The sequence below is a fragment of the Typopeltis vanoorti genome, chromosome 10 (genome assembly GCF_054136105.1).
Source record: "Typopeltis vanoorti isolate ZY-2024b chromosome 10, IOZ_Tvanoo_1.0, whole genome shotgun sequence".
Classification (NCBI taxonomy): Eukaryota; Metazoa; Arthropoda; class Arachnida; order Uropygi; family Thelyphonidae; genus Typopeltis; species Typopeltis vanoorti.
The window spans coordinates 136,710,630-136,737,270 of NC_143558.1; the positions used below are offsets into that span (position 1 = coordinate 136,710,630).

Genomic DNA, 26,641 nt, shown 5'->3' on the forward strand with positions numbered 1-26,641 from the left:
TTAAATCTCCCACACTTCTGCAAACAGCAGAAGTATGCACACCGCAGAAAGAAGACAGGCAACAACATCCAAAAAAGGGTATGTCCGAATTTTCTTCTATTATGCTACATATATATATGTCTCTAAAATACATCTTCAATGCCCTAAGAATTCTTGAGTAAAAAGCCAATGACATTAAAAAAGGGGCACTCCTGAACAAAAGCAGGCAAAATAGCCATAAAAATAATAATTTCTTTGATTGTTTGGGATGAATGTACAATGTCCCAGAAAACATCTATTGAAGTGGTTGACAGAACACTGAGGGATATCAGATCAGACGATTGAAGATGGGTGGAATAACTGTTTTATTTGCTGGTGATTTTCAACAAACACTGCTCGTCATATCCTACAGAACCAGGGCTGACGAAGTGAATGCCTATCTTAGGAAATCTTCACTATGGCATGATATATAGAGAAGTTTTATCTCAAAACCAATATGTGTGTTCACCTGCATGGAGACTCTAATGCACTTTCCCCTCAAAAATGTTAAAAATTGGTGATGGTGAAGACAATTTTTAACATTTACAGCAAAGAGATGGAAAAATTATATTAACACAGTTAAATATTGAATGGGAAAATTGTCCAAAGTGCAGACGAACTGTTGCGCAGTGTCTAACCATCTGTTGAGAACATAGCAGAAAAGTCACTTTCTTGGTTCAGGGAGAGAACTATCGTGACACCTCGAAGTGATGGCATGTCAATAACGAACGAGTTGGTTCTTAATAGGGTTAATGTATCTGTTCATGTTTACAAATCAGTAGATACTCCTGTGGATGTAGATGATGCACTTAATTTTCCCATGGAATTTTTAAATTCACTTAATCCACCTGGATTGGCTGGTCATGAAATTAATTTGAGAATAGGTGTTCCTATTATGCCACTCCAAAATTTACACCATCCAAATTTTTGCAATGGAACTAGGCTTCAAATAAAATTGTTGAAACCAAATATGATAGAAGCTGTGATATGTACAGATTCTGGTATCGGAGAAATTGTCTTCATACTTCTGATAAACCCTCATTCCTTTCAGACTATCCATTTTCATTCAAACGGTTACAATTTCCAATAAGAGTTTGCTTTGCAGTGACTATTCACGAAGTTGAAGGAAACAGGCACGTATATGTAGCATGTTCTTGAGTTAACAGTACTGAGAATTTGTCAAGGATGATGAAACTTCTAATGTTGTTTACAAAGAAGTATTACAACGTTCACAATTGTACATATCACAAAAGTATCAGTGAAGCAGGAGGGCTCAGCCTAAAACTTGTAAAATATATCAATGGTAAGTATGATGACGATGGGAAATTTGTAAATAGTTATGAACAGTGTTACATTTTGTTAAGAATAACTGATTGTGTTGAAAGTAAAAGGGATGAAATATTAAAATCTAAATATAAAAAAAAATTGGAAGCAAAGTAAGCTATGCAATGATGATTAATAAAGTCCAAGGACTCACACCCTTAGATACTCAGATTTAGATTTAAGAGGTGAATATTTCAGATACGGCCAGTGATATGTAGCAGTTTCGCGAGTTAGCAGTCCTGAAGTTCACCTTGGAAAAGCAGGAGGGCTCAGCTAGTGAGATATAATATTAGTCTTGACAGATAACAGATTAATTTGGAGATAAATTGGTGATAGGAAATTAGTACTATATGAAAAACATCATTATTATCATGATATCCTGCACATCCCCTGAGGGTATATTCAGGAATTTGATGAACAATTTCACATTATACAAAGATAAAATAATGTTATGTGTCCTCCTACCCACAAAAGGTTTCTTTTGCTATTTTAAAAAAATAAACAAAAAACAGTTTATCCATGGTATTTCCAGATTAATGTTTAATCTGGAAATCCTGCCCTACAGCCACTTCAGAGTAGTGGGTGAAGAGCAAGATTCTATCCAGGTCAGTTATTTTTGGCAGTAACATCCTAAATAATATTTAACAGCCCCCATCAGATATTCGAAGCTTTCTTGCATATATAATTTTGCATTGAACTTGAATAGCATTAACCGTTTGATTATACAACCTTTTCATCACAATGCTTAGTACATTCTCACATCAGATTTCCTGAAGTTATCACTAGGATGTGCATTCCCAAATCTAAGAGTGGTTTGATATAATTCAGTATAACTGTAATTTTCCTTTTTTGAGCAAAGCCTATCATTTATAATATACAGGTTATTGTTTGTTTCTGAACACACAGGGGTGGAAAAAAGATTTCTTAGCTATTCTTATGTGCAGGTCATACATTAACATTTTCTTTATGCTCATGCATTTATCAATTTCAGGTATGTATTTTGATCTCATGGAGATTGTTCCACCAGTCATTGGAGACTTCCGATACAATAAACATGACCAACAGGTAAGTATTCTAAATATTCTTTTTGGTATAAAATTTTACTGACATAATAATCCCACAAGTTTTTAAAATTTGACACCTCAGTCACTTAAGGATCAAAACTAGGCTGACCATATTGCATTTGTATTGGCTTTTAATCACAGATACACAGTAATAATTTCATCGTTACTGGGGAAGTTAACCAATTAAACAAGGCCAAGCTATTCAGGGAACTGGTAAAAAAAACAGTCTCTGTTCACTGGAATTGAATAATCCAGATGACATCAGTCAAAGAGATGGAAGAGATCAGAAGCTTTGTAATATATTGATGGAACTGAACTGCAGGAAACATTGGGGCCAGGGATTTGGGGTGATCGTGGATAGAGAATTGAAGTTTAGAGGACATATTGTACAGGTAACCAAAATAGCACATCAGATTACATGGTTGTTGAAGAAGACCAACAAGCATAAATACAGAGGTTATTGTTCCCCTATATAAAGCTTTAAGAAGGCCACATCTGGGATTCCAGATGTGGCCTTCTGGCGATGAAGTTGTGGAGAGGATCCAGAGGTGAGTGACAAAGATTGTGGCATATCTGTGGAATGCTCCCTATGAGATTAAATTGACAATCTGTAGGCTTCAAAATTTAGCTGATAAACTAAAAAGAGGAGACATGATAGAAGCATTCAAGTTATTAAGGGATTTTATAGGATTGACATTGATGACTTTTCAGTACATTGCAAGAAGGTAGAAAATGAGGGATCACCAGTGGAAGTGATGCTAGTGTGTTAAGACTAGGTTTTTGGCTTGGTGATAGGTGTATGAGCAGAAATGGATTGTCAATAGTAGTTATGGGTGCTCTATTAGTTGAATGAGTTTAGGGAGAAGTAAGATAGCGTGTAAATAAATGGCTCTTCCACGATGAGTCTTCTGATTCCATAAGCCTTGTGTCACTCTCACATTTTATGTAATGCAAAAGTTATGGAAATGAGCAAAATTCCATATACATTAAACCTCATTATGTAGCAAATACTGAATCCTAAAGTTAAATGTGATTCATTTTCAATTATCCATATACAGGTAGCAAGATTTTCAAAAGAAGTTGAAGTTAGAGCATTAATAGAAGGCCAGTTTCTTTCAAAAAGAATCCATGCAGAAAATCTGGGATATAAGATTGGTAAGAAACATTTCATTACTTAAGATTATTAAAAAAATATTAAATATTTTTAAATATTAATATTAAAACAGCAGACCTTATTGGCAACAACAAGTAACAAAAACTACATTAACAGATTTATTGTAAAAAATAGTAGAAAGTGAAACATGTAAAAGTTGTAGATCACATTAACTGACAGCTTTTCAGGAAGATAAACATACTAGAGATTATACAAAAAACAAAAAACTGAATGCTTCTAACATTCAGTTAGAATGTAGATAATAATGTAGATAATTACGCACTGTTAGACATAAAGTGTGAAACATTCATTGTGTTACAAGGTCTTGTATAAGAGACTTTCACATGCCATGAAATATGGTGCCATGTGATCATATTACTTCAGAGGATTCCTTAAAAAGAGGTTAGTCCTCTACCTCAATGTCTTACCTGGAAAACAATCCATTTCATAATGTTCTGAGAAGCAACTAGGTCATATTTAAAATTCAGTCAACCCTGTTCAGTTTAAGATTTCAAAGCTTTTGTTCAATGTGATCTTTGTTGCAGGTATATGGAATCTTGTATAAGTATAACCCCAGGATGCTTTTAAAGGAATGCTAACTTTTGGCAAACAGAACATCTTGTAGGGTATGAGAGTTTTAGAAACTGCACTGTATATTTTGACATTCTTCCAGTGTTGGGTAAGATTTTTTTTTTCCCCCCAACATAAGAGTGATCTTCTATTCCACTAATGGAATAGAAGATTTCTTCAAAATGGCTACTGAAAAAATTAAATTTATTCTTGTAGCATTATTATTATTATTATTCAGGTCTCCATGGAGTCAAAAGACTCATCGTGGGAGGTCTTTCCTAAGAAACACAAAGTCTATCAAGATTCGTCGAGGGGGGAGGTACCCCCCCCCCCTAAGAAACACAAAGTCTATCATACCACTCCTTAAACTCATTGACTGTTTTCGCTGTCACCACTCCATCAGGCAATGCATTCCATGGTTCAACCACCCTCCATGCAAAGAAACCACTCCTCACCCTCTTGCTCACAGATTCCTTTTGTAACTTCCAGGGATGGCCTCTTATCATCAATCCTTCCCTCTGTTCAACCAAGGAAAGAACTCCCCAGTGTCAACCCTGTAACCACCTCTCAACAGTTTAAAAGTCTCAATCATATCACCTCTCCTTCTTTAAGGTTGTGATAATTCCCAAATTTTGTTGAGGATGATAAAAGGAGCTAATGTGGAGATATATTTCCTTATAGGTTAGCTTTCTTTAGACTTATGCTATTCTTTCACTTTTTTTTTTATTGTTAGGAAATTATCTTTCTTTTGCTTGGAAGGGGAGTTTTAGGACATTGTGGTGAAAAGATCTGAGGTATTGACAGATGCTTCATTTGTGAAAGTAAAACAATATCTGTTAATCTCTCTCTACAGAATGAACTGGATATCCAATATGGTTCTTGAGAAGCTTAAATAAATATATAAGATTAATGTGCATGGGAGAATTTATGTCTGAGATCAAAAAGATCTCAGGCATAAGTCATAACACTGATCTGAGATCAGTCTTATTTTTGGCACACTATGTGATAGGATGAGTTATTTAGATCACTGAAAACTACTTTTTATCTGAATTAAAATCTTTTTTACCATATTAAAACTAGCTGTCTCTCATCCAGAATATTTTAGCAAAATGGTATATCATCATATTATTATTTATATATAGAAATATGACTCTTTCCATTGTTTCTGGTCTAGCTTCCACTAATGAAGCCTCCCTGAAGGCTCATACTGGCTTGATTAGTGGTCTTCCTGTAATGAATTGTAGTATATACCTTTTAAAGGAAGTGTGCTATGCAGTTTTTTTATATAGAGGCATTTGACTTCATGACTTTTTAGTCAGGCAGATTTCATATGTGAACTGTAGACACAAATATTAATAAAGAAAAAATGAGGTTTAAAACCAAGATCCAAACCTTGGAGATATAGTGTCAGACATGAAGATAATGCTAATTCAGCCAGAGAGGCAGGTGGTAAGGTCTGTAAGAATAGAAAAATCTGAACTGCATGGTGGATTCATAAAGTTAAACAGGCAGTCCAAGAAAAGAAGAAAATGTATTGAAAATTACAGGCAAGTAAGCCAGCTTGTGGTCTGAGAGCATAGAGAAAAATGTAGCAAAGCATTGTGTAAAAGTAGATAAACAAGTCACAGGAAGACTTTAGTTAGAAGATAAATTTCATCATCATCATCCACATAGATGATGGAAGAGAGAAGAAGAAGCCAAAACTTGCTGTGTACAAGACTTCAAACCAATTTTAACTTTTGGATCAGAGTGCTGTGTTAGAAATAAAACACTTGATCAAAGAACAAAGTATTTCCAAATTTGAGAGTTCTAAGATTAGGGTAGAACAGATGGTAGAATCATTTGTTCACTTAGGTAATTTGACATTGTAAGCTGATCTCGGATGGTATGGTCACTTAAACAGAATGGAAAAAGAAAGATTAACAAAGCAGGTATTTGTTGGTAGGATAAAGATCAAGATTTAGGTGGATTGAAAATTGATACAGTAAGAAGTATGGTAGTGATAATCTTATATTCTGGTCTTCTAATTTCCTTTTGGCAGTTTTTCTCCAAATTAATCTGATGTAAACTTTTCATGTACCCTCAGAGGGTGTACTTTTCCAGTACACCCTCTGAGGGTACATATCAGGAATTTGATGATCATGCAGAAATGTTTTGGGAAACTTATTTTTAAATCAACATTAATAATATCGGATAAGTACTTACTGGATTTCTATTCATTACCACCATCATATTTATCATATAAAGATGTGTATAAATTCGCATGGCAACAACATAGAAAAACCCTTATTATGTTATCAGATGGTAATGCTTTCAGGATGCAAGGAATTTGAAAGATATGATCAACATTCAGTGCAGAGCTAGATAGTAACATTCTTTTTAAAATTTCACACATGCTTGTTGGAACCTCAGTATGTGATCTGAGTGGAAACAGATCCATCACTTGATCATTGGAAAAGTTACTTTTTTTGCTAAACAGCAGATATTGAGATGTGATTGTTTAGTAGTCACTGTGTCAAAGACAAACATATAAATGGCAAACTTCCTGCCTTACGAGAAACATTTGCAACTTCAGTAATGGTAACAGACACACAAATGCAGTGGGCTTAAAATATACTTGTTAGAAATTGTCTAAAATTAAAGATACTTAGCTTTACTAAGTTACTATCTGCTTATTTGTAAGAGGCTTCTAAAGTCCTAGTTATTTAATAGTTCACAAAGGTATGAGCACAGACAAGTCTATTAGTATACTGTAGTGTTGTGTGGGGATACACTATTCTTCAACATCTTTGAGACATGAGTCTGGACTTTTGATAGGACAGCTTAGTTCTTTGCCTTTTGTTTTAGCAAATTAAAGAATAACATGCTCTTCTTAATTTGAGACTATCAAATAGTCCCAAGTGAACTGTTTTGCTGTTAATGATGCAGAGAAGTGGTTAGCATTCTGTTCTTCTCTATTTGCTTTGCTTATGTTTTAATTCACTGCAGTGAGTATCTGATAGAATGAAGTTGAAGGTAGGCTTTCAGCACAAGCTTCAGAGAGATGTTTTGCAGATCAAATTTTTCAAAACTATAGCTCTTTCTAGGTCTCTGAGACCATTCTTTTTCTCCTGATGCATCATGACTTTATTGGCTCAGATCTCATCATAAGCTGCTGAATTTCCAGACAGAGAAATCTTTTTTCTCATAATTTCCTGGGCAGAAGTTGTGACTAATTGCTCCAGACACACTGGTTTAATCTCTGTTCTTATGGATAGACACTTCAGCCACTGTCTGTGAAGACATTTTTCTTTTTTCTTGTGGATTATGTATTTCATATTTTCATGGATAAAAGGAATGCGGAGGAATTTAAAGGAATGCAGAGAACTGACCAGGGCTTCTGCCCTGATGTCCAATCCTCACTTTCTCGTGGTGCACCCTGTTGGGTATCTACTTGGATACTGAACGAACGAGGATGGGCTGGCAATTTGGGATTTAGCCGGCCAAATTGTATTCTTATTGATTCTAGTAGCAAGGCTTATACGTTGGTTAGACATAACTGGTAATTAGTTTACAGAATTAACAACGCAAATGAAGTATATTAATTAAAGGTAACTTTAATGAATCACTTCTATATTTCGGCAACGTCACATTGCCATCTTCAGGAACATAAAGATATGGTATGTGCACGCAGGCACTAACACAAAGCAAATGAGCAAGAAAGCAAGAAACTAATATTGTTCCTAAAGTCCTAATGGTGCCCTCTTGCAGGCTAATTTGGTAGTCTTGGCTGTTGGGCTGAAGTTCTCATAATGTAAGTCTCCCAAATTTGGGGTAGTTTCATGCACCCAAATTTGTTGAGAAAGAATCTTAAGCAGCTCTAAAAAACGTTCCTAACCTCAACAAATTTGGGTGCATGAAACTACCCCAAATTTGGGAGACTTACATTATGAGAACTTCAGCCCAACAGCCAAGACTACCAAATTAGTCTGCAAGAGGGCACCATTAGGACTTTAGGAACAATATTAGTTTCTTGCTTTCTTCCTCATTTGCTTTGTGTTAGTGCCTGCGTGCACATACCATATCTTTATGTTCCTGAAGATGGCAATGTGACGTTGCCGAAATATAGAAGTGATTCATTAAAATTACCTTTAATTAATATACTTCATTTGCGTTGTTAATTCCTTAAACTAATTACCAGTTATGTATTCTTATTGGTGAAACTAAAATAAAAAATGATAGTACAACATGACAAAATTTCATGCCGGCTGGGGCGTCGCCCGGTTAAACAAGGCCGCCGTTGTTTTTGCCAGGGAACCAGGGCGAACAGCAAAAAGTCAGCTACTAGAACAAATCTGAAAACAAACCCTAACTCAACATCACCAGAATTAAAGATTGGTACTATCAACATAAGAAGCCTGAATGGCAAAGAAATGGAGCTAGCTGAGGAATTAGATAAGTACCAGATCGACATAATAGGGGTGACTGAAACAAAAAAGACAAAAACTGGTGAGATCTTTCTGAGCAATAAATACAAAATGTTATATTCAGTCAATGACAATCAAGGAAAAGAAGGAGTAGCCATAGTATTCAACACAAAATACGAGGCTAATCTTCTTGAATGGCAGTCAGTCTCAAGTAGAGTAATGTGGGCAAATATGAGAATGGTGTTGCGTCGTATATCTCTGATATTGATATATCGAGGCAATGTATTTAACTTTATCCTTTCCTACTTCAGCCGCTATATCAAATTCTATTGCATGTACCTCTTTGTTAAGTTGGTTGTGGCATTGTTATGTGATCTTCATTAATATTAATCTTAACGTTATGTCTCGCTTCTCTTATACCTTTTAAGGGCCACCAGAGATTATCTGTTCCCTGAATTCTATGAGTTATCCTGGTCACTCAGGCAAAATTTATTTTTTTTCTGCGCCAGCGTGGGTCTTAAAGTTAGAGATAAACTTAACCTTTAGGATAAACATAGATTATCAGGTGCCACTAATAATGTTAACTGAATTCTTAGAAGTCTTGGGTTCTTAAAGTTCATTTTAAAAGCATAGTCATTTACATACATCTTACATAAATCTTAGTTCTTCACTCTTTCTTCCATTACAAATTTTAAGATGCATTCTCTTAACACTGTTAGTCAATTCTCAAAAGGGGCTAGAACAAATGAGAGTACTTATCTATTCTTTATCGGTTTTCTTCTATCCTTCCTTCTTTGTTTCGATTCTGATTGTCTCGATTTTATCGCCATGTGGGTTACACATGCTCACCTGAGTTGGGTGCTATCTCTCTGCTAAGGTTTTATGTCGATGACCTTCTCATTGACGGCCTACAGTTGATTTTGCCGAAATCTGCTGCGGTGTCATGCCAGAACTTTTCGTAAGTCAGCCCTCAAAAATGAGAGCTGAACTGCGATGAACTCTTGGAGCACACGAAGAGAAATGCAGGAACAAGAAAAAACGGGGGTGATTTACTTCCGTGTCGCGGGTTTTATACGCTCCCCTAGAGCGCCACCTTTCCGAGTTTGAATTTCTCTTATCGTCTCACCCATTGGTCTCAGGCTGGGTGACTTCACCAATCAAATACGGGACTTCTTGTTTCTGGGAACGTATGCGTCATGATGTCTTCTCAGATGTGATTTCCGTGGGTGCTTACGCTGCTCTTATATTATTAGGGCGATCTTTGCCCTATGTTGCTGAATAATACGCATTCTTTCATTTATAATATTTCAGTAATGATTTCTCTCATATCTACCCCTTTTTTGCTGACTTACATTCATGCTAGACATATAGATACATTAATTTAAATTCACATAATTCACAGTTTATCATACAAGATGTTGTTACAAAAAAAAAACCAGTGACACTGTGCTAAAAGATAAGTATGCATATATATTTTTTGTTAATTGTTAGATTCTGGAATGGTGACATCATGTAAAATTTGAAGTCGCCTATTTCAGATCTAAATGAGGAACTGGACAATGAGACTTATTTGTGCCTGTCCCACAGAAAGTTCTACTAAGGTAGAAGTGGAGGAATTTTTTGAGGCTTTAGAAAAAGCAACTGACACAATGAAAAAGGATAAGTTGGTCCTTGTTGGGGATCTAAATAGCAGAGTAAGAAAGGATTGTGAGACATACAAAAATATTTTGGGAATATTTGGAGAAAAGAGCAAAGCTAATAATAATGGCAAATATCTGTTGGATTTCTGCTCAGGACATGGAGTGGGTATTACTAACACCATGTTCCAACATAAAAATGTGTACAAATTCACATGGAGAGAAGAGGGAAGGAATAAGAAAAGTCTCATTGACTATGTTATTGTTGATAGTGATGTTTTCTCCTTGGTGCAGGACACCAGAGTGTACAGAGGATTTGAAATTGGAAGTGATCACTATTTAGTCTTGAGCAGGATAAAATTGCATTTCATATTGAAAAGAATAACATGTAAGAAAGTTTTAAAGCGAATAAAAGTTGAGCAGCTCTCAGATGTGAACTGTAGACTAAAATACACAAACATTATTCAAGAAAAAATGAAAGAGTTTGAGAACAGAAATCAAACCTTAGAGATTCACTGGCAAACTCTAAAGAAAACATTGATTGATTCTGCCAGAGAGGCATGTGGTGAGTTTGTCTGCATGGATAAAAAAATCAGAACTCCATGGTGGACACAGGAAGTTAAAGAGGCAGTGAAGGAAACGAAGAAAGCATATCAAAAGTTCCTGTCAAATAAGTCAGCTTTGCTCTTAGAGAATACAGAGACAAATGTAAGAATGCTAAACACTGTGTAAAACTAGCTAAACAAAAGTCATGGGAGGACTTTGGCAAGAATATAGAAAATAAATATCAAGAAGGTGACAAAATATTCTGGAGGTTGTTGAAGATGCTTAGGAATGGAGGAAAGAGTGCTGTAAGAGGAGTTAGAGATGATAAAGGTGACATGAAAACAGGAGAAAAAGATACCCTTGAAGCATGGAGTAATTACTTTGAAAAACTGCTAAATGAAACAAGCAGTGATGACAGCACAGTGGTAAAAAACACTGACCAGGCATGCAGTCAGGAATACATATCCATACTTGAAGTAGAAAAAGCCATCAAAGGCTTGAAATGTGGAAAGGCAGCAGGAGTAGATGATATTCAACCAGAAATGCTGAAGTATGGTGGTATAAGAGTTATAGTGGCTGCACTGCATAATTCAGAAAGCTTGGACAGAGGGACGAATTCCCGATGATTGGAGTAGAGCTCTCATAGTACCCATATATAAAAAGGGAAATAAAACCGAATATGAGAATTACAGAGGTATTTCCCTACTGAGTATTCTTGGCAAGATCTATGCAAGTATACTTGAGAAACGGTTGAGAAGAATTGTGGAAGAAAAGCTTGGTGAAGAACAAACTGGATTCAGGCCAAATAGAGGCTGTCAGGATCAGATCTTCACTTTACGACAAATAGTTGAGAAATCATGGGAATATAACAAAAATCTGTATTTAAGTTTTGTCGATTTGGAAAAGGCATATGACAAGGTGCCAAGAGAGAAGCTATTCAGTACGCTGCAGTTATATGGTGTCAATGGGGCATTATATCAAGCAATACTTAGTCTTTATTTGAGTTGTAAGTCAGCAATTAGAATTGAAGGAAGTACAGGAAGATGGTTTAATGTTAAATCTGTTGTGAGACAAGGATGTACATTATCCCCTCTGTTATTCATTATCTATATGGATCACATTATGAAGGAAAGTAGTAATAAAACTTGATATCAAAATTGGAGATGTTAATGTCAGCTCTTTGCTTTATGTGCATGATGTTATACTTCTATATAAATCCCTTACAAGTCTGCAAGATTCTCTGACTAAATTGAATAACTGTTGTAATAGATATGGTATGAAGGTCAGCAATAAAAAAACAAAGACAATGAAAATAGGCAGAATCATTGAAAATGTCAACTGTGTTGTTAATGGAGAACCTATAGAACAAGTAAAACATTTCGGCTACTTAGGCACGATTTTTAGTGAAGATGGTAAATTAAATATAGAAATAGACAACAGAATCAGCAAAGCTGGTATGGTGGGAAGTCAATTGTATAAATTCATATGGAATAAGAGAGAAATTAGTCGGAACACTAAATTAGCTGTATACAAGACAGTGTTCAAACCAGTTTTAACTTATGGATCTGAGCGATGGGTCAGAAATAAAACACTTGACCAAAGACTAGAGACCGCAGATATGAGAGTCCTGAGAAAGATTATAAGCGTGAACAGATGGCATCAATGGCAATATCATATTAAAAACGAGGATATTAGGAAAGAACTTGACATTGTCAGCATCCAGGAATGCGTTAGCAGAGCTAATCTCAGGTGGCATGGTCACTTAAACAGAATGGGTGAAGAAAGATTAGCAAAACAAGTGTTCTCTGCAGGTTGGCAGCAAAACGACCCAGAGGAATACCAAGATATAGGTGGATTGATACGGTACAAAGTCCTTAAACGATAGAAATATAAGATCTGATAATGTTAGAGTCTTGACAAGTAACAGACTGATTTGGAGCTTGGTCGTGGAATGAGCCTGTCATTGAGTGGAGCCACCGCTGAGTTGGGTGGTCCTTCATTCACTCGTAGGGAGTGGTCTGGGGGGGATCACCTAATTTTTAGAGAGGTCTTTACTTAAACAGCACCTCAATAAAGATAGAAACCGGTCTGGATAGCGACCCTTCCCTTAATGCTATGCATTAAGGGAAGGTGGCATGGTCCTCAAGGAGAGGACCATGCCACTTTACTCAAGCACATATCCTCAAGGAGATGTGATTTGCATTATGGGATACTAAGGCAAGCGATGAGAACTTATACCACCCACGAGTTGCCCCAGTCCTGAAAGTAATTCAGGTGCAAACTTTGTTTGTTTACACTTGGATAAAGGATAAAACCAAATATGTAATTAGTAGCATAGACAAGTGAAAAAAATTCCATAGAGCTAATCTCAGGTAGTATGGTCACTTAAACAGAATGGGAGAGGAAAGATTAGTAAAACAAGTGTTTTCTGCTAGGTTGGCAGGGAAAAGACCTAGAGGAATATCAAAATATAGGTGGACTGACACAGTAAAAAGTGTCTTAGAATACTGAATAAGATCTGATAATGTTGAGGTCTTGACAGGTAATGGATTGAATTGGAGGAAAATTGTAGATAGGAAGTTAGTAATGATGTAATTTTTTTCATGTAGTACTATCATATCCTGTATACCCCTTGAGGGCACATGGCAGGAATTTGATGATGACGATGATATTTTCGTGGATGAGGCCTGTTTATATATGATTCCTCTTTCTGCCATAGGTAGTACTGCTGACAATCATCATTAAATGTGATCCATAAATTTTCATTCATGTGGAAGAACCTTCAAATGTGAGTAATGAAAAGCAAAGCACTGTTAGAAAAGGTAATATTTGAGGGGGTGGAAAGTTTCTTAAGAATTTTTAAACAAGAACCAAACTTTAGAGACCCAGTGGTAAATTCTATTAGACTAGGACCACCAACTATGATAAGAATGTTGTGATTGCTTTCTTTAGCTTGTAGAGGAATTTCACTACCCCTGCTTATTGAAAGCTTGAAAACGTTCAATTTAGTTTCTGTAGCAGAGTTTCCAGGTAATCTAATCCTTAGCCTATCCATTGTACTAATGTACTAATAACTGGTCTGAGACCTAACACAGAGAGTGGGAAACTAAATTATAAAGGGAGGAATGTGAGTGTCAGAGCGACAATGTTATATAACTGTGTTGTCGAGGAGAGAATGAATTCGGGTTTGTATTCGTCCAGTGCCAAATGAAATATTTGCAATATTTCATGTGGCAGTGTGTTTGAAGCCATCTGGTGTGAGGTGGAATCTGACAAGATCAATTACATAGTGGGGTTTTGTTACAGACCTGGTGAATTGGTTGCTAATGATGAAGAAATGCATCAACAAATAGAAAAGATGAGCGTGAAAAGAGTAATTGCTGGCCTGGTTGGCTGAGTGGTTAGCGTTTCCGCTTTCCAACCAAGAGGCTGTGGGTCCGAATCCTGCCATGGGCATGGATGTTTGTGATTGTCCTACAAACTTTGTGTGGAAAGGGAATCTGTGACCCTACCACTTATTCTAGCAGAAGACATCATTGCCAAAACCATGTGAGGTACGGAAGTGACCATACGGCATCTACGGACGTCAAATGTGAAAAAAAAAAAAGTTGTCCAGCTGTGTCAGGCGGACTGCAGACAATACAAAAGAACAAACAAGTAGATTATTATGCTGTACATGAATGCTAGAAGTATCAGAAACAAAGGGATAGTTTGTTGCCTTAGTCAATATGTTGCGACCTCAGATTGTAGGTATTAGTGAGACCTGGCTATCAGAATCAGACCTACTAACTGGTATCGAGTGTCAAGGGTACAGTATTTTTAGGCAGGATAGAGAGGATATGAGAGGAGGGGACATGCTGCTAATGATATCAGATGACTTGAATCAATTAGAGTTGAGACCTATGATTGTAGTACTACTACTACTAACAATATTTCATGTGGCAGTGAGTTTGAAGCCATCTGGTGTGAGGTGGAATCTAACAAGATCAATTACATGGTGGGGTGTTGTTACAGACCTGGTGGATCGGTTGCTAGTGATGAACAAATGCATCAACAAATAGAAAAGATGAGTGCTAAAAGAGTAATCATAATGGGAGACTTTTTTTTTATCCAAATATTGATTGGGTAGCAGTAGAATCTCATGAGAAGAATGAAAATACATTTATTGAGCTGTTGCGGGGCAACTTCCTCAAGCAGCATGTGACAGAAGGAACTCAAGGGCAAAGAGTGTTAGATTTGATTATAGTGTCAGAGGGAGGGCGTTTCAGTTAAAAACATAACTATTCTGCCTCCGGTTGGTGACAGTGATCATGTGGTACTCACTTGGAAAGTGACTAAATTTATGAATGTTCCATTCAGAAAATGTTACATGCTGAACTACAAAGCAGGAAATTACGACCAACTGAGGAGTATACCGAGTTCACTGGAATGGGATCAGTTGCTGGATAGAAAAAATATCAACAGTGCATGGGAAGCATTTAAACAACACTTGAATGATGCGATATCAGAATATGTCCTGAGAGTTCGAAGAATAAATAGAGTAGGAGTTAAATGGATGAGTAATATTATTAAGCAAGAGATTCATAAGAAAAAGACTATGTGGAAAGAATACTGTTTGCATAAGGATGATGTCCGTTATGAACGTTATAAGCAGCAGGCTAGAATAGTCACAACGTACGAAAAGCAAAGTGTGAGTATGAAAAGAAACTGGCTCTCAATGCTAAAGACAACCCACAAGAATTCTATCGATATGCTGCAAGTAAAAGAAAGAATGAATATGAAAGAATAACTCTTCTAAATCCTGATGGCATGAGGATTACAGATGCAGAAGAGGTTGTTCAGTTAATGAGTGCCTCTTTTGTTAAAAGCTATCAATCTGGTGTATGCAACATTAAGCTCATTGTTACCTCTTCACTAGGATGAAGAAATGCCATTTATGGTATATGCCATTTATTTCTTACATAAATTAAAGATTTAAAGAATGCCAATGGTGGGAGGTAACCGAATCAGTTGATATAGTAGAAGTACTGAGTGAGCACTTTGCAAGAGTATATCATCCAGGTGGTGACATTGCAGAAATGGAAGAACCAACAGCTTATACGGGAATTTTGGTGAATGAAGTGGAGGTGAATAATCTATTACAAAACCTCAATGTCAGTTCATCTTGGATTGGATGGTATACCAGCTCGTGTCATACGAGAAGCAGCTAAAGAATTGTCAGTGCCTTTGACCATTTTGTTTAATTTGAGTCTTGGGTCTGGGTTAGTCCCAAGGAATAAAGGCATTCCAAGACTGTTGTTGAAAATTACCGGCCGATCAGCATATCAGGAATTGTTGTCAAGGTTTTGGAGAAAATAGTCAAGAGGAAAATACAAGATTGGATAGAAGAAAATGGGATACTGTATGGGGGACAGCTTGGTTTTGTGAAGGGTAGATGATGCCTCAGTAACTTGCTCACGTTCTATAACACAGTGATGGCTGAACTGGATAAGGATAACGGGTTTACAGTGATTCTACTGGACCTTGCTAAAACCTTTGATAGGATACCACATGGAATTCTAATTAGTAAACTGCAGCATATGAGAATGGATATAGGGTTGGTGAGATGGAGAGATATCAGAGAGTGGTTTATTCAGGAGTAGAATCCAAAAGACGGCCTGTGATGACTAGTGGTGTGCCGTAGGGTTCTGTTCTTGGACTGCTACTGTTTAATTTATTCATTAATGATATAGGAAAGGATCTGAGAGGAACTATGCATCTGTTTGCGGATGATGCAAAGTTGGGTAGAGCGATAGTGAATGCTTAGGATGTCAAAATTTTGCAGGATGATTTGGATAGTTTGGAGGACTGGGCTGAGGAGAATGGATGTCGATTTAATGTGGCAAAGTGTAAGGTTATGCATTTTTTGTTGGTTTGGGGGGGGGGAAATCACTCACTCAATGACAGTGCTCATATATGCAAACATGACAGGAACTGATAATTTTTTTTAATTGGAAAATCGTGTTAAAATCTCAGTGTTTCACGAACTAAGGAAAATAAGGAAACTTCCTGTGGATTACACCGTAAACAGGAAATCTTAGTTGACATCAGATATTTTTTGGCAGTACTTACATGATTGGAATAAGGAGCTATTTGAAAATAAGAAATTTTATTTTATCATTGGTTGAATCTGGGGATGTGAAGGATAGTTATTAAAATTTGTCCAACATTAAGCTACTGTTTCTTCCTCCCAGTGCAACATCAATTTTACAACCAATGGACATTTGTGTAATCAAGAGTTGGAAAGAATTTTTATAAGATTTGTAGACATCTAATCAGTCAAACAGAATAGAAAATTAACGAGTTTCTATCAATGTCAGATGCTGTCCATGGAACAGTGTTACTTTGGCAACCATATCCAGTTGCTTGAAATTTCAGTCAGAGATGAAGTTGATGGAAATGAAGAAAGCAACTTACCATTATCCAAATGGTTGCTACGTAACAACATTCTAGGTTTTAATAATGATATCGATGAATTTGTATGAGTCGATGACAGCTCTCTAGCTAGTGTCTTCCTGCAGAGAGCGACATCGAAGATCCTATACTCAATAAAGATGATTGTGAGATGAAAATAAATCAGAATTGGTACAAACAATCTCCCGAACTAGAGGTGTGCATTGATATTTGGTCTTCATTACCACTTCAGCAGAACACCCATTTCACACAGATAACATATAGAAAATGGTAATGAAATTTGAATTGCCTTTTTAGATAAATCAGACATATATCTTTGAACAATTTTTCAAATTGCCTTCCTTTTTATGAAATTACTCTCTTACATCTTGGACAACTGCATTTAGCTCCTCACTTGTATGCTTCAATACAAGAGCTTATCTATGAAGCATGCATTATTAATGACCTCACTTAATGGGAGACAAATGTACCAGACTCTACACTGAACATTATTTGTGATGTCAGTTTGCAAAATAATAAATTTTCTTTAATGACAGTATCTACAACATATCACACATATATAATCAGATGAGCATCTTTGACTATACATAAACTTGAAAAAATACAATCTTCCTATTTTGCATTTTGAGTGATTGATTGCAGGGGCCTTCAGACAAAATACTGTCAGAATTTGGAACCATTCAAAGTCACTCTGCTTTGTTATTACATCCTCCATGGAGTCGACAGACTCATTGTGGGAGGTTCATTCAATTGACAACATATTTATCATATAGAATCTTAAAGTCCTTAACACTCCTTGCCACATTCTGGTAATGCATTCCATTCACTGACAATTCTCCGTGTAAAAAATCTACTCCTTACACCCTTCTTCACCACACTTTTACATAACTTCCAGGAATGACTTCTGGTTCTTCTCCTCTCACCTTCTACTCTTTTTATAATCTCCACTTGATTATTTTCATGAAATCCTCTCACTAACTTAAACATCTCTATCGTATCACTTCTCTCTCTCCTCCTTCTATTCACCAAACTCTGCAATCCACATTTCTTCAACCTCTCTCCATAGCCATCATTCCAAACTCCTGATGTTGTCTTAGTCACTCATCTCATTTCTAATGTCTACGCATCACATTGAAAACCAGGTGACCAGATCTGAGCACAATAGTCCAAGTGTAGTCTGACCAATGCCTTATACAGTGGTACAACCACTTCCTTATCCTTGCATGTTAGAGTACTTCTCATCATAGCGGCACTACAATGTGCAACCTTTGCAACACTAGCAATATGCCCTCTAAACTTCAGTCTCCTGTCAAATATCACTTCCAAATCTCTAATCTCATCCACTTCCTGCAGTACGGCACCATTGATATAACACAGACTTATATTTCTGCACTCCAAAATGCAACACCTTGCACTTACGAGGGTTCTTTGAAAAGTTTGGTAAAAAAATAAGTTAAACATAAAGAGCCAATAGGCTTCATTTCGGCGATATAAACATAATTTAAATTAAGGGGATATTAAATCCCATAGTGTTTTAAAACCGAATAAGAAACTCAAAGATTGAAATCAGAGAGTTTCATGCCGAATTCCAATCTTTGAGTTTCTTATTCGGTTTTAAAACAATGTGGGATTTAATATCCCCTTAATTTAAATAATGTTTATATCGCCGAAATGAAGCCTATTGGCTCTTTATATTTAAGAAACTTAATGGGTGCACCTTTTTGACAACTCATATAGCAGAGTATATAAGTTCTTTTCGTTATACCCTTTGGTATTAATTTTGTCTATCTACTCACTTATGAAGCCTCAATAAAGGCTGAAACCGGTCTGGGTAGTGACCTCCCACCCTAATGTAATAACAGCATATATTTCCTAGGAAATGTGTTTTACATTATGGAAAATACCAAGAATAGCGATCAGAACTTTACCACCTTTGCGGTGAGTTGCCCGAGTTTGTACTATGTACTTGAACTACTTGCATTAGCTCACGCTAGTAGTTGCCGATACTTTTATAGTTTATTATACTATATTCGGCATGAAACTCTGATTCCAATCTTTGAGTTTCTTATTCGGTTTTAAAACAATGTGGGATTTAATATCCCCTTAATTTAAATAATGTTTATATCGCCGAAATGAAGCCTATTGGCTCTTTATATTTAAGAAACTTAATGGGTGCACCTTTTTGACAATTCATATAGCAGAGTATATAAGTTCTTTTCGCTATACCCTTTGGTATTAATTTTGTCTATCTACTCACTTATGAAGCCTCAATAAAGGCTGAAACCGGTCTGGGTAGTGACCTCCCACCCTAATGTAATAACAGCATATATTTCCTAGGAAATGTGTTTTACATTATGGAAAATACCAAGAATAGCAATCAGAACTTTACCACCTTTGCGGTGAGTTGCCCGAGTTTGTACTACGTACTTGAACTACTTGCATTAGCTCACGCTAGTAGTTGCCGATACTTTTATAGTTTATTATACTATATTCGGCATGAAACTTTGATTCCAATCTTTGAGTTTCTTATTCAGTTTTAAAACAATGTGGGATTTAATATCCCCTTAATTTAAATAAGTTAAACATTTTTTGGAGAAAATCACCTTTATTTCTCAACAGTCTCCATCGAGGTCTACACATTTGGTCCAGCGAGTTTCCAATTTTTTCATCCCATCTAAAACGTAGGATTTGTCAAATTGTGCAAAATAGTCATTGACAGCCTTGATGGCATCCTCGTTCGAAGAAAGGTTTTTCCCAGCGAGCCAAACTTTCAAGTTTGGGAGCAAGAAGAAGTCACAGAGGGCCAAGTCCAGAGAATACGGTGGATGTGGAACTAATTCGAACTTCAGTTCATGTAATTTTGCCATTGCGACAGCTGATGTGTGGGATGGTGCATTAATGAAGGAGCACTTTTTTGTGTGCCAATTTTGGCCGTTTTTTCTTCAGTTCTTCTTTTAAACTGTCCAACAATCATGCATAATAGACTCCTCTTATTCTCTTACCCTTTTCCAAATAGTCCATCATGATAATTCCTTGGGAATCCCAAAAAACAGTTAGCCATCACCTTCCCAGCTGACAAAACTGTCTTCACTTTTTTTGGTGCTCTTTCACTGGGCATTGCCCACTGTTTTGACTGCTGCTTGGACTCAGGTGTGTAGTAGTGGATCCAAGTTTTGTCTACAGTCATGAATCGATGCAAAAAATCCTGTGAATCCAAATACTGCGTTAAAATGTCTTTTCGCATGCGTTTTTGATCGACAGCTAACAATCCCGGCACCCATCGCACACAGCTTTTTCATGTGCAGTTTTTCGTGAAGGATATTATACACCTGTTCAGTCGAGATGTCTACAATCTCACGCACTTTCACTTGGCGGTCTTCCATAATGATACTATGGATTTTCTCAATCATTTCCTTTGTAGTGACCTCAGTCGGGTGTCCAGAGTGTGCTTCATCTTCGATGGACTTGCGACCAGTTTAAACTCATTTATCCAAAAATAAATAGTCTTTAATGCTGGTGCAGAGTCCCCATGAATTGCCTGTAACTTGGTTTTGATCTGCATGGCCGTCCACTTCTTCAAATAAAAGTGTTTTATCACTGCATGAAACTCATTTTTCTCCATTTTTGTGAAAAATGCAAACACGGTCATTTTAAATGTTTGCCAAACGAGAACTCTGCATCGCACGTGGCTAAAATTTTGCCAGGGGTCATGAAAAAGATGATACATGCTGCTGCTGGTATGAATGAACGAATTGTGTTGCTGTCTATTTGAAATTTACCAAACTTTTCAAACAACACTTGTATTGATATTAAAACTACAACCCCATTTTTTTTTGTCCAAGTAAAAGGTCTATTCAGATCTTCCTGAAGGGGTTCAGCATCAGCAGTGCTACTTATAATTCTTCCCAACTTTGCATCATCAGCAAATAACTGAAGATCCAGTCAGTCCACATGATATATTGTGTACAAACGAGTTAAACAGCAGGGGCCCAAGAACAGAACCCTGGGGCATGCCATTGGTTACCCTTCTTTTTTGAGCTGCTGGTATCATTTAGAGAGCCAATCTCTGATCCATTTAACCAATCTTGTGGATTGGTACTATTTTACCTTCTTTCTACTCCTTAGGAACCTACAGCAAGACTCATTAAATAACCAGATCAATAGCATAACCAACTGTGGTGCACATTCCTTAAGACGTGGCGACATGTCATCCATTCCCACAGCCTTATTCACATCTAACCCAACCAACATTTGATACATTTCTGTTTCTTTCACTTCCAATTCTACTAATAGTCGCCTCTCTTCTGTATACTAGTATGATATACGCTGATAACGTGCTCATTCAATAATTCCACTATATCCTTTGCAGCTGTTAGTCTGCTGCCATGACTATCCATCAATGTTAATCTGCCATCATTCTTCCTCTTGCTTGCCATGTAGTGGAAAACTTCCCTTGAGTTAATCTTGGCCTGACCAGCCAATCTCCTCTCATACTGCACCTTTTCTTTCTTTACTATGCTCGTCACCTTTCTAGCCTGCACACTTTATGTTCTTCATGAATCTGATCACCACCAACTGTCTTGTACCTCCTCCATAACATTTTCTTTTCCAGCACAGCTTGCTTGATTTCACTGGTCATTCATTTCACTCCCACTCTATTTACTCACCTTAACCCTCGGTATGCAGTCATACATTGCTTTTCTTAGATACTGCTTTGTGAGTTTCCATGCATTGTCAACATCTTTTCTGCTCAGCTCATCTGTCCAGTGTACTGATGCTAACTGACTACAGAGTTTCCTATAATCACCTGCTTTATACTTCCACATGTATCCATTGTTGACAGGGACCTTTTCTTGTTTTTTCATCACTTCCCAAACAAGTACCTCATGATCACTTTCACCAACCAGCGGCAGTGTCAGTACTTCATTAACAACTACATCTTGTGAAGTTATCACCAAATCCAAAACATTAAAGCTTCTAGTTGCTTCAATCATGTGCTACTTAAGATACTTATCTCTCAGAAATTCCACAAACTCACTCTCCTTGTTCCCATACACTGTCTCCTCCTTCCAGTCTATATTCCTGTAATTAAAGTCTCCCACCAGGATCACGTTCTTTTTTACATGCCCAACTCATTTGCCTAAACATTTCACAATCAGTATTCTCTGCATTCCCTGGCCTATAACATCATCCTATCAGATATACTAATCTGTTTATTTCAACTTTGCACCACACAAGTTCAAAATCTGTGCATGCATTATCACCTTCCACACTTTGCAGACACAATTCCTCTGCAATCATTAACAGCACTCCCCCCTTCTCTTTTCTCATCTCTATCCTTCCGGAAAATTTTATATCCTTCTAATTCTATTCCTGACATCACATCCTCCTCAGACAACCAAGTTTCACTTATTCCAATTACTTTTGGGCATACCATCTCAATCAATGCCACAAACTCAGCTCTCTTATTTCAAATTCACCTAGCATTATTTCCATCAAATCAGTTTGATGCCAGTTGCATCAACATTTCTCCTATTGAATGAGGTTTTATCCCCAATTAGCAATTTTGTAGGCAAACATTTGTGATGCAAGAAATCCTTTTACTGTTAGACATGATCTTTTAATAAGTTTGTTTTTGCTTATTAAAAGTACTTAAATTTTCTCAGTGTTTACCAATATATTCTGCATTTCCACTTTGAAGATAGTCTCATTTTATTGGGTTTCATACCATTTGGAGCTAAAGTATTTGTACAAAATTCACAGTGGCCTTTCCTTGTGAATCTCAGTGATAAATATTGTGGATCATATTTTCTAGATTTCAACCTTTTACTTTCTGTTCCATTCTTTTGGCTCTTTTAAGTCATTATTACCTTCACTTGTGATAGTTTCTGCATCTTGAGTAGATTTTCTCTTCAAACCAGTTATGTATTTATCCATGGTGGATGGTTATAATTTCACACTGAAAAACAAAAACAAACAAAAAATTAATTTTCTACAATTTAAAGTAAACTAATCTTTAAAGGTACCTGTAGCATGACTATAAACAAAATTGGATGATAATCACAGTAATTAACTTTAATGAAATGACATTTCATTGAAAATAGGCCATAAATTTGCAAAGCAGTAGATTATGATGTATTTCTTCATTTTGGTTGTTTTCTGTTTTTTCTGTCAAACACTGCATGCAATTAGCAAGGTAAATATATTTATTTACTGAACAAAACTAAGTGTTATGCATCTTCAAATTTCCTATGCCATTCCCCCCCCCCCTCAAACTATGATGGTAAAGTTCTTTTCAACAGTTTGCTGCCACAACAAATCAGAGAAAAAAATCTATAGAATTGTGTCTAGCAAAAATAGAAGTACAATATACAACCCATATGTGCAGTGAGATGCATTTGTGCATCAGAGAATTGGATAACAATCTCTTAGATGTTAAATTTTGATGTACTGTATTATAGTCATATTCACAATGTCAACTTAAAATGTAATGATGAAATAAACAAAGAAGTTGCTAGTGTTCTTAATCTATTTAAATAAGTAGATAAAAACAACAACATTATTGACCATTACACTGTGCTCCCCACAGTTGGAAAACCATTTAAACGTAATGAAGTACAACCGTTTCTTAATCATGCATGATCACTTAGAATGAGAGAGGAAAGGTTAGCAAAACATTTGATGGCAGGAAACAGACAGAGGAAGACTGAAATGTAAAGCCCAACAAGTTAATTTGAAAGAAAATTATCAAGTTTATATAATTACAAGAAGCTTGTAATTATATAAACTTAGCATGTAGATAGTCTTTGAAGATAGTCTCATTTTATTGGGTTTCATACCATTTGTATGAAATTAATTAGTTAATGCTGTCATAGCATTATTTATACCTAATAACAGTACATATCAGGACATGACACAGTACAAACTTCTCGTCTTAATAAACACCAATTCTGTCTGTGAAAACACAAAAATGACCTCTAATCATTTGTTTTTAGCACACCACTATCAAGCTGACCAGTAATTTATATATTGCTCTAGAGGCAGAAGAGCCTATTGCAAATAAATTTCAATTCTTGACATTTACTTGTCAATTTTTGACAAAAGCAAAAAAAAATTCATAAGTATTTTAGCTCTCTTAAACACTCCTGTGTTTAAGAGAGTTTTTAGCTGTAGGAAACCTTATGCATTATAATAATTTGCAAAAAATGTAAATCTCCCGTATATTATGTGGTAATCCATTTATAGAATGTTCTTTTCTTATAAAGTGTACCTTATATAATTAGAAAATTTCAGAGTTTTTTAAAAGTTTGACTTTTTTAATTTCATAAAACTTGCATCAGGCAAAAAGTTATTTCCTTGTATGCTTATCACCATGTTGGTTATTGATCTCTGAAACAGTAAATTTTTCAATGTAACAAGCTACTGAGAAGTAGTTCGTTACATTTGTAGATTGTAGTTTGTCACCTGAAACCTTGTGAGCAAACTATCCACTATAGAATAACAAAGGAGTTCTCTATAGTGAGTTGATTGTTGCAGTTATCTTCTCTTGCCTAGCAGTTGGACACAAACAACATGCATTACATTGAGAAGCCGTATATTATAAAATATGCTGCGTCATATAATGCGCTCCATGCAAAGTAATAGATCAGTTTGAATTTGACTAGTAAATTTATTACAGAAAATCTTATTCTGATTTGCTGCATCTCTTGTTACCCATCAAAAAAAAAATAATAATAATAATACACTAATGAACGAATCTCAGTTTTATATATTAGATCAAACAGGCTGTTGCAAACCAGATTTCTTAAAAAATTGTAGTAATATAGGACACTTAATTATATTCCCATATTTTGCAGGAGTAAGAACTCTGCTTCCATCCTTTTAAAAGCTTGTAATCCTATGTGCAGGCATTTCAGTGAAAAAAAGAGGCTCTGAGTATATATATATATTAGCCATCTCTAGTTTACACTGTTCTTAACCATGGAGGGGGAACTAATCACACTCCAATTTGCAGAAAAAGTCATAGCCAGTAGTATTTACTCAGTACAATGTTGATATGGAGAGGAAATTCACAAATGATTCATAATAGTTTTTATCCAAAATTTAATATATATAGAATTTAAATATAATTTTTTACCAGTCTTTTTATTTAAAATGCTTATCCAGAAAAAAAATATGTGCTATTATTTTAGAAATCTTGTATGATATGCAGTATATATACATTGCATGTATATGTAGCAGTATATATGTGTGTGTGTGTATATATATATGACTACTACTATTAACTCGGAGGTTGGATATGTTCATTTTAATATAAACTGACTAAAAATCCGAGAATTATAACAAATTGAGATTTATTTGAAAACACAACATGTTTCGTTGGGATTGACTTCATCAGGCGTTAAGAACATAGAAAGCTATTAAAAGACACTGAAAAAAACATTGAGACACTCTAAAGCTATACAATTATAAAGCTATAATATTCGACTGTCAATTACAGTTATTATGAACTTGAACTATAGTCCGTGTTAAAGTTCTATTGTTGTACACTTGTGCGTGTGTGGAACCACGCGATCTCCAGTATCTGATAGTAGAGCTGAAAGAGTCAGGCAAATTATAGTTGAGATTATTGTTCATATGAAGAGGGTCCAAGGTGATTTCTTTTGACTCGACAATGCGGCGTTCTACCTCATCTTGGCAAATGTGTAGGTTTGAAGTTGTCCAATTTACTTCATGTTGGTGGCTTTCGTTGTTCGTGTTTATTGAAAACAGGACATGGCCTGATAGGGCAGTGGCTCTGGTTCTCTTGTAAGCAATGTCTCTCTGGTGTTCCTCGAGACGTAGGAGGACAGATTTCTCCGTTTGGCCATAGTAAGGTTTTCCGCACTCACATGTGACTTTGTATACACCTGGGAATTGTAGAAGGTTATGAGATTGTTTGTAGTTGCTAAAACTTGATCTTATTTTTGGAAAAGTTGAGAAGCACTCTTCCAAAAATAATCTTATTTTTGGAAGAGTATGTTAAATTTCTTTAAGATTCTATTTAAAGAAACTGTACTGTCAGATGAAGAAGAACTAAAAAAAGAACTACAACATCTTAAATGGACCTTTAAAAGCAATGGCTGCTCTTTGAAAAGTATCAACAAACAATTATCCCACAGCCAACGTAGCAATGTAGAGACACAGGACGACTCAAAAGGTTATATCTCCTTGTCATATATCAGCACACTATCCAAAAAACTGAGTAGAATCTTAAAGAAATTTAACATACAAACATGCTTCTTGACTCTTCCAAAAATAAGATCAAGTTTCAGCAACTACAAACAATCTCACAACCTTCTACAATTCCCAGGTGTATATGAAGTCACTTGTGAGTACGGAAAATCTTACTATGGCCAAACGGAGAAATCTATCCTCCTACGTCTCGAGGAACACCAGAGAGGCATTGCTTACAAGAGAACCAGAACTACT

At 36.0% G+C, this 26,641-nt stretch overlaps 1 protein-coding gene across 2 annotated transcripts in view; it reads left to right on the top strand.

Annotated features, from left to right (window-relative positions):
* The window catches only part of LOC150102826 (xylulose kinase), a 268,998-nt gene that overhangs the window by 162,675 nt on the left and 79,682 nt on the right, over positions 1-26,641 (top strand). For both annotated transcript variants that reach the window (XM_090398826.1, XM_090398827.1), the window contains exons 11-12: positions 2,333-2,406; positions 3,464-3,560. In XM_090398826.1, coding sequence (XP_090254952.1) covers positions 2,333-2,406; positions 3,464-3,560 — 171 coding nt within the window. The remainder of the gene's footprint in view (positions 1-2,332; positions 2,407-3,463; positions 3,561-26,641) is intronic.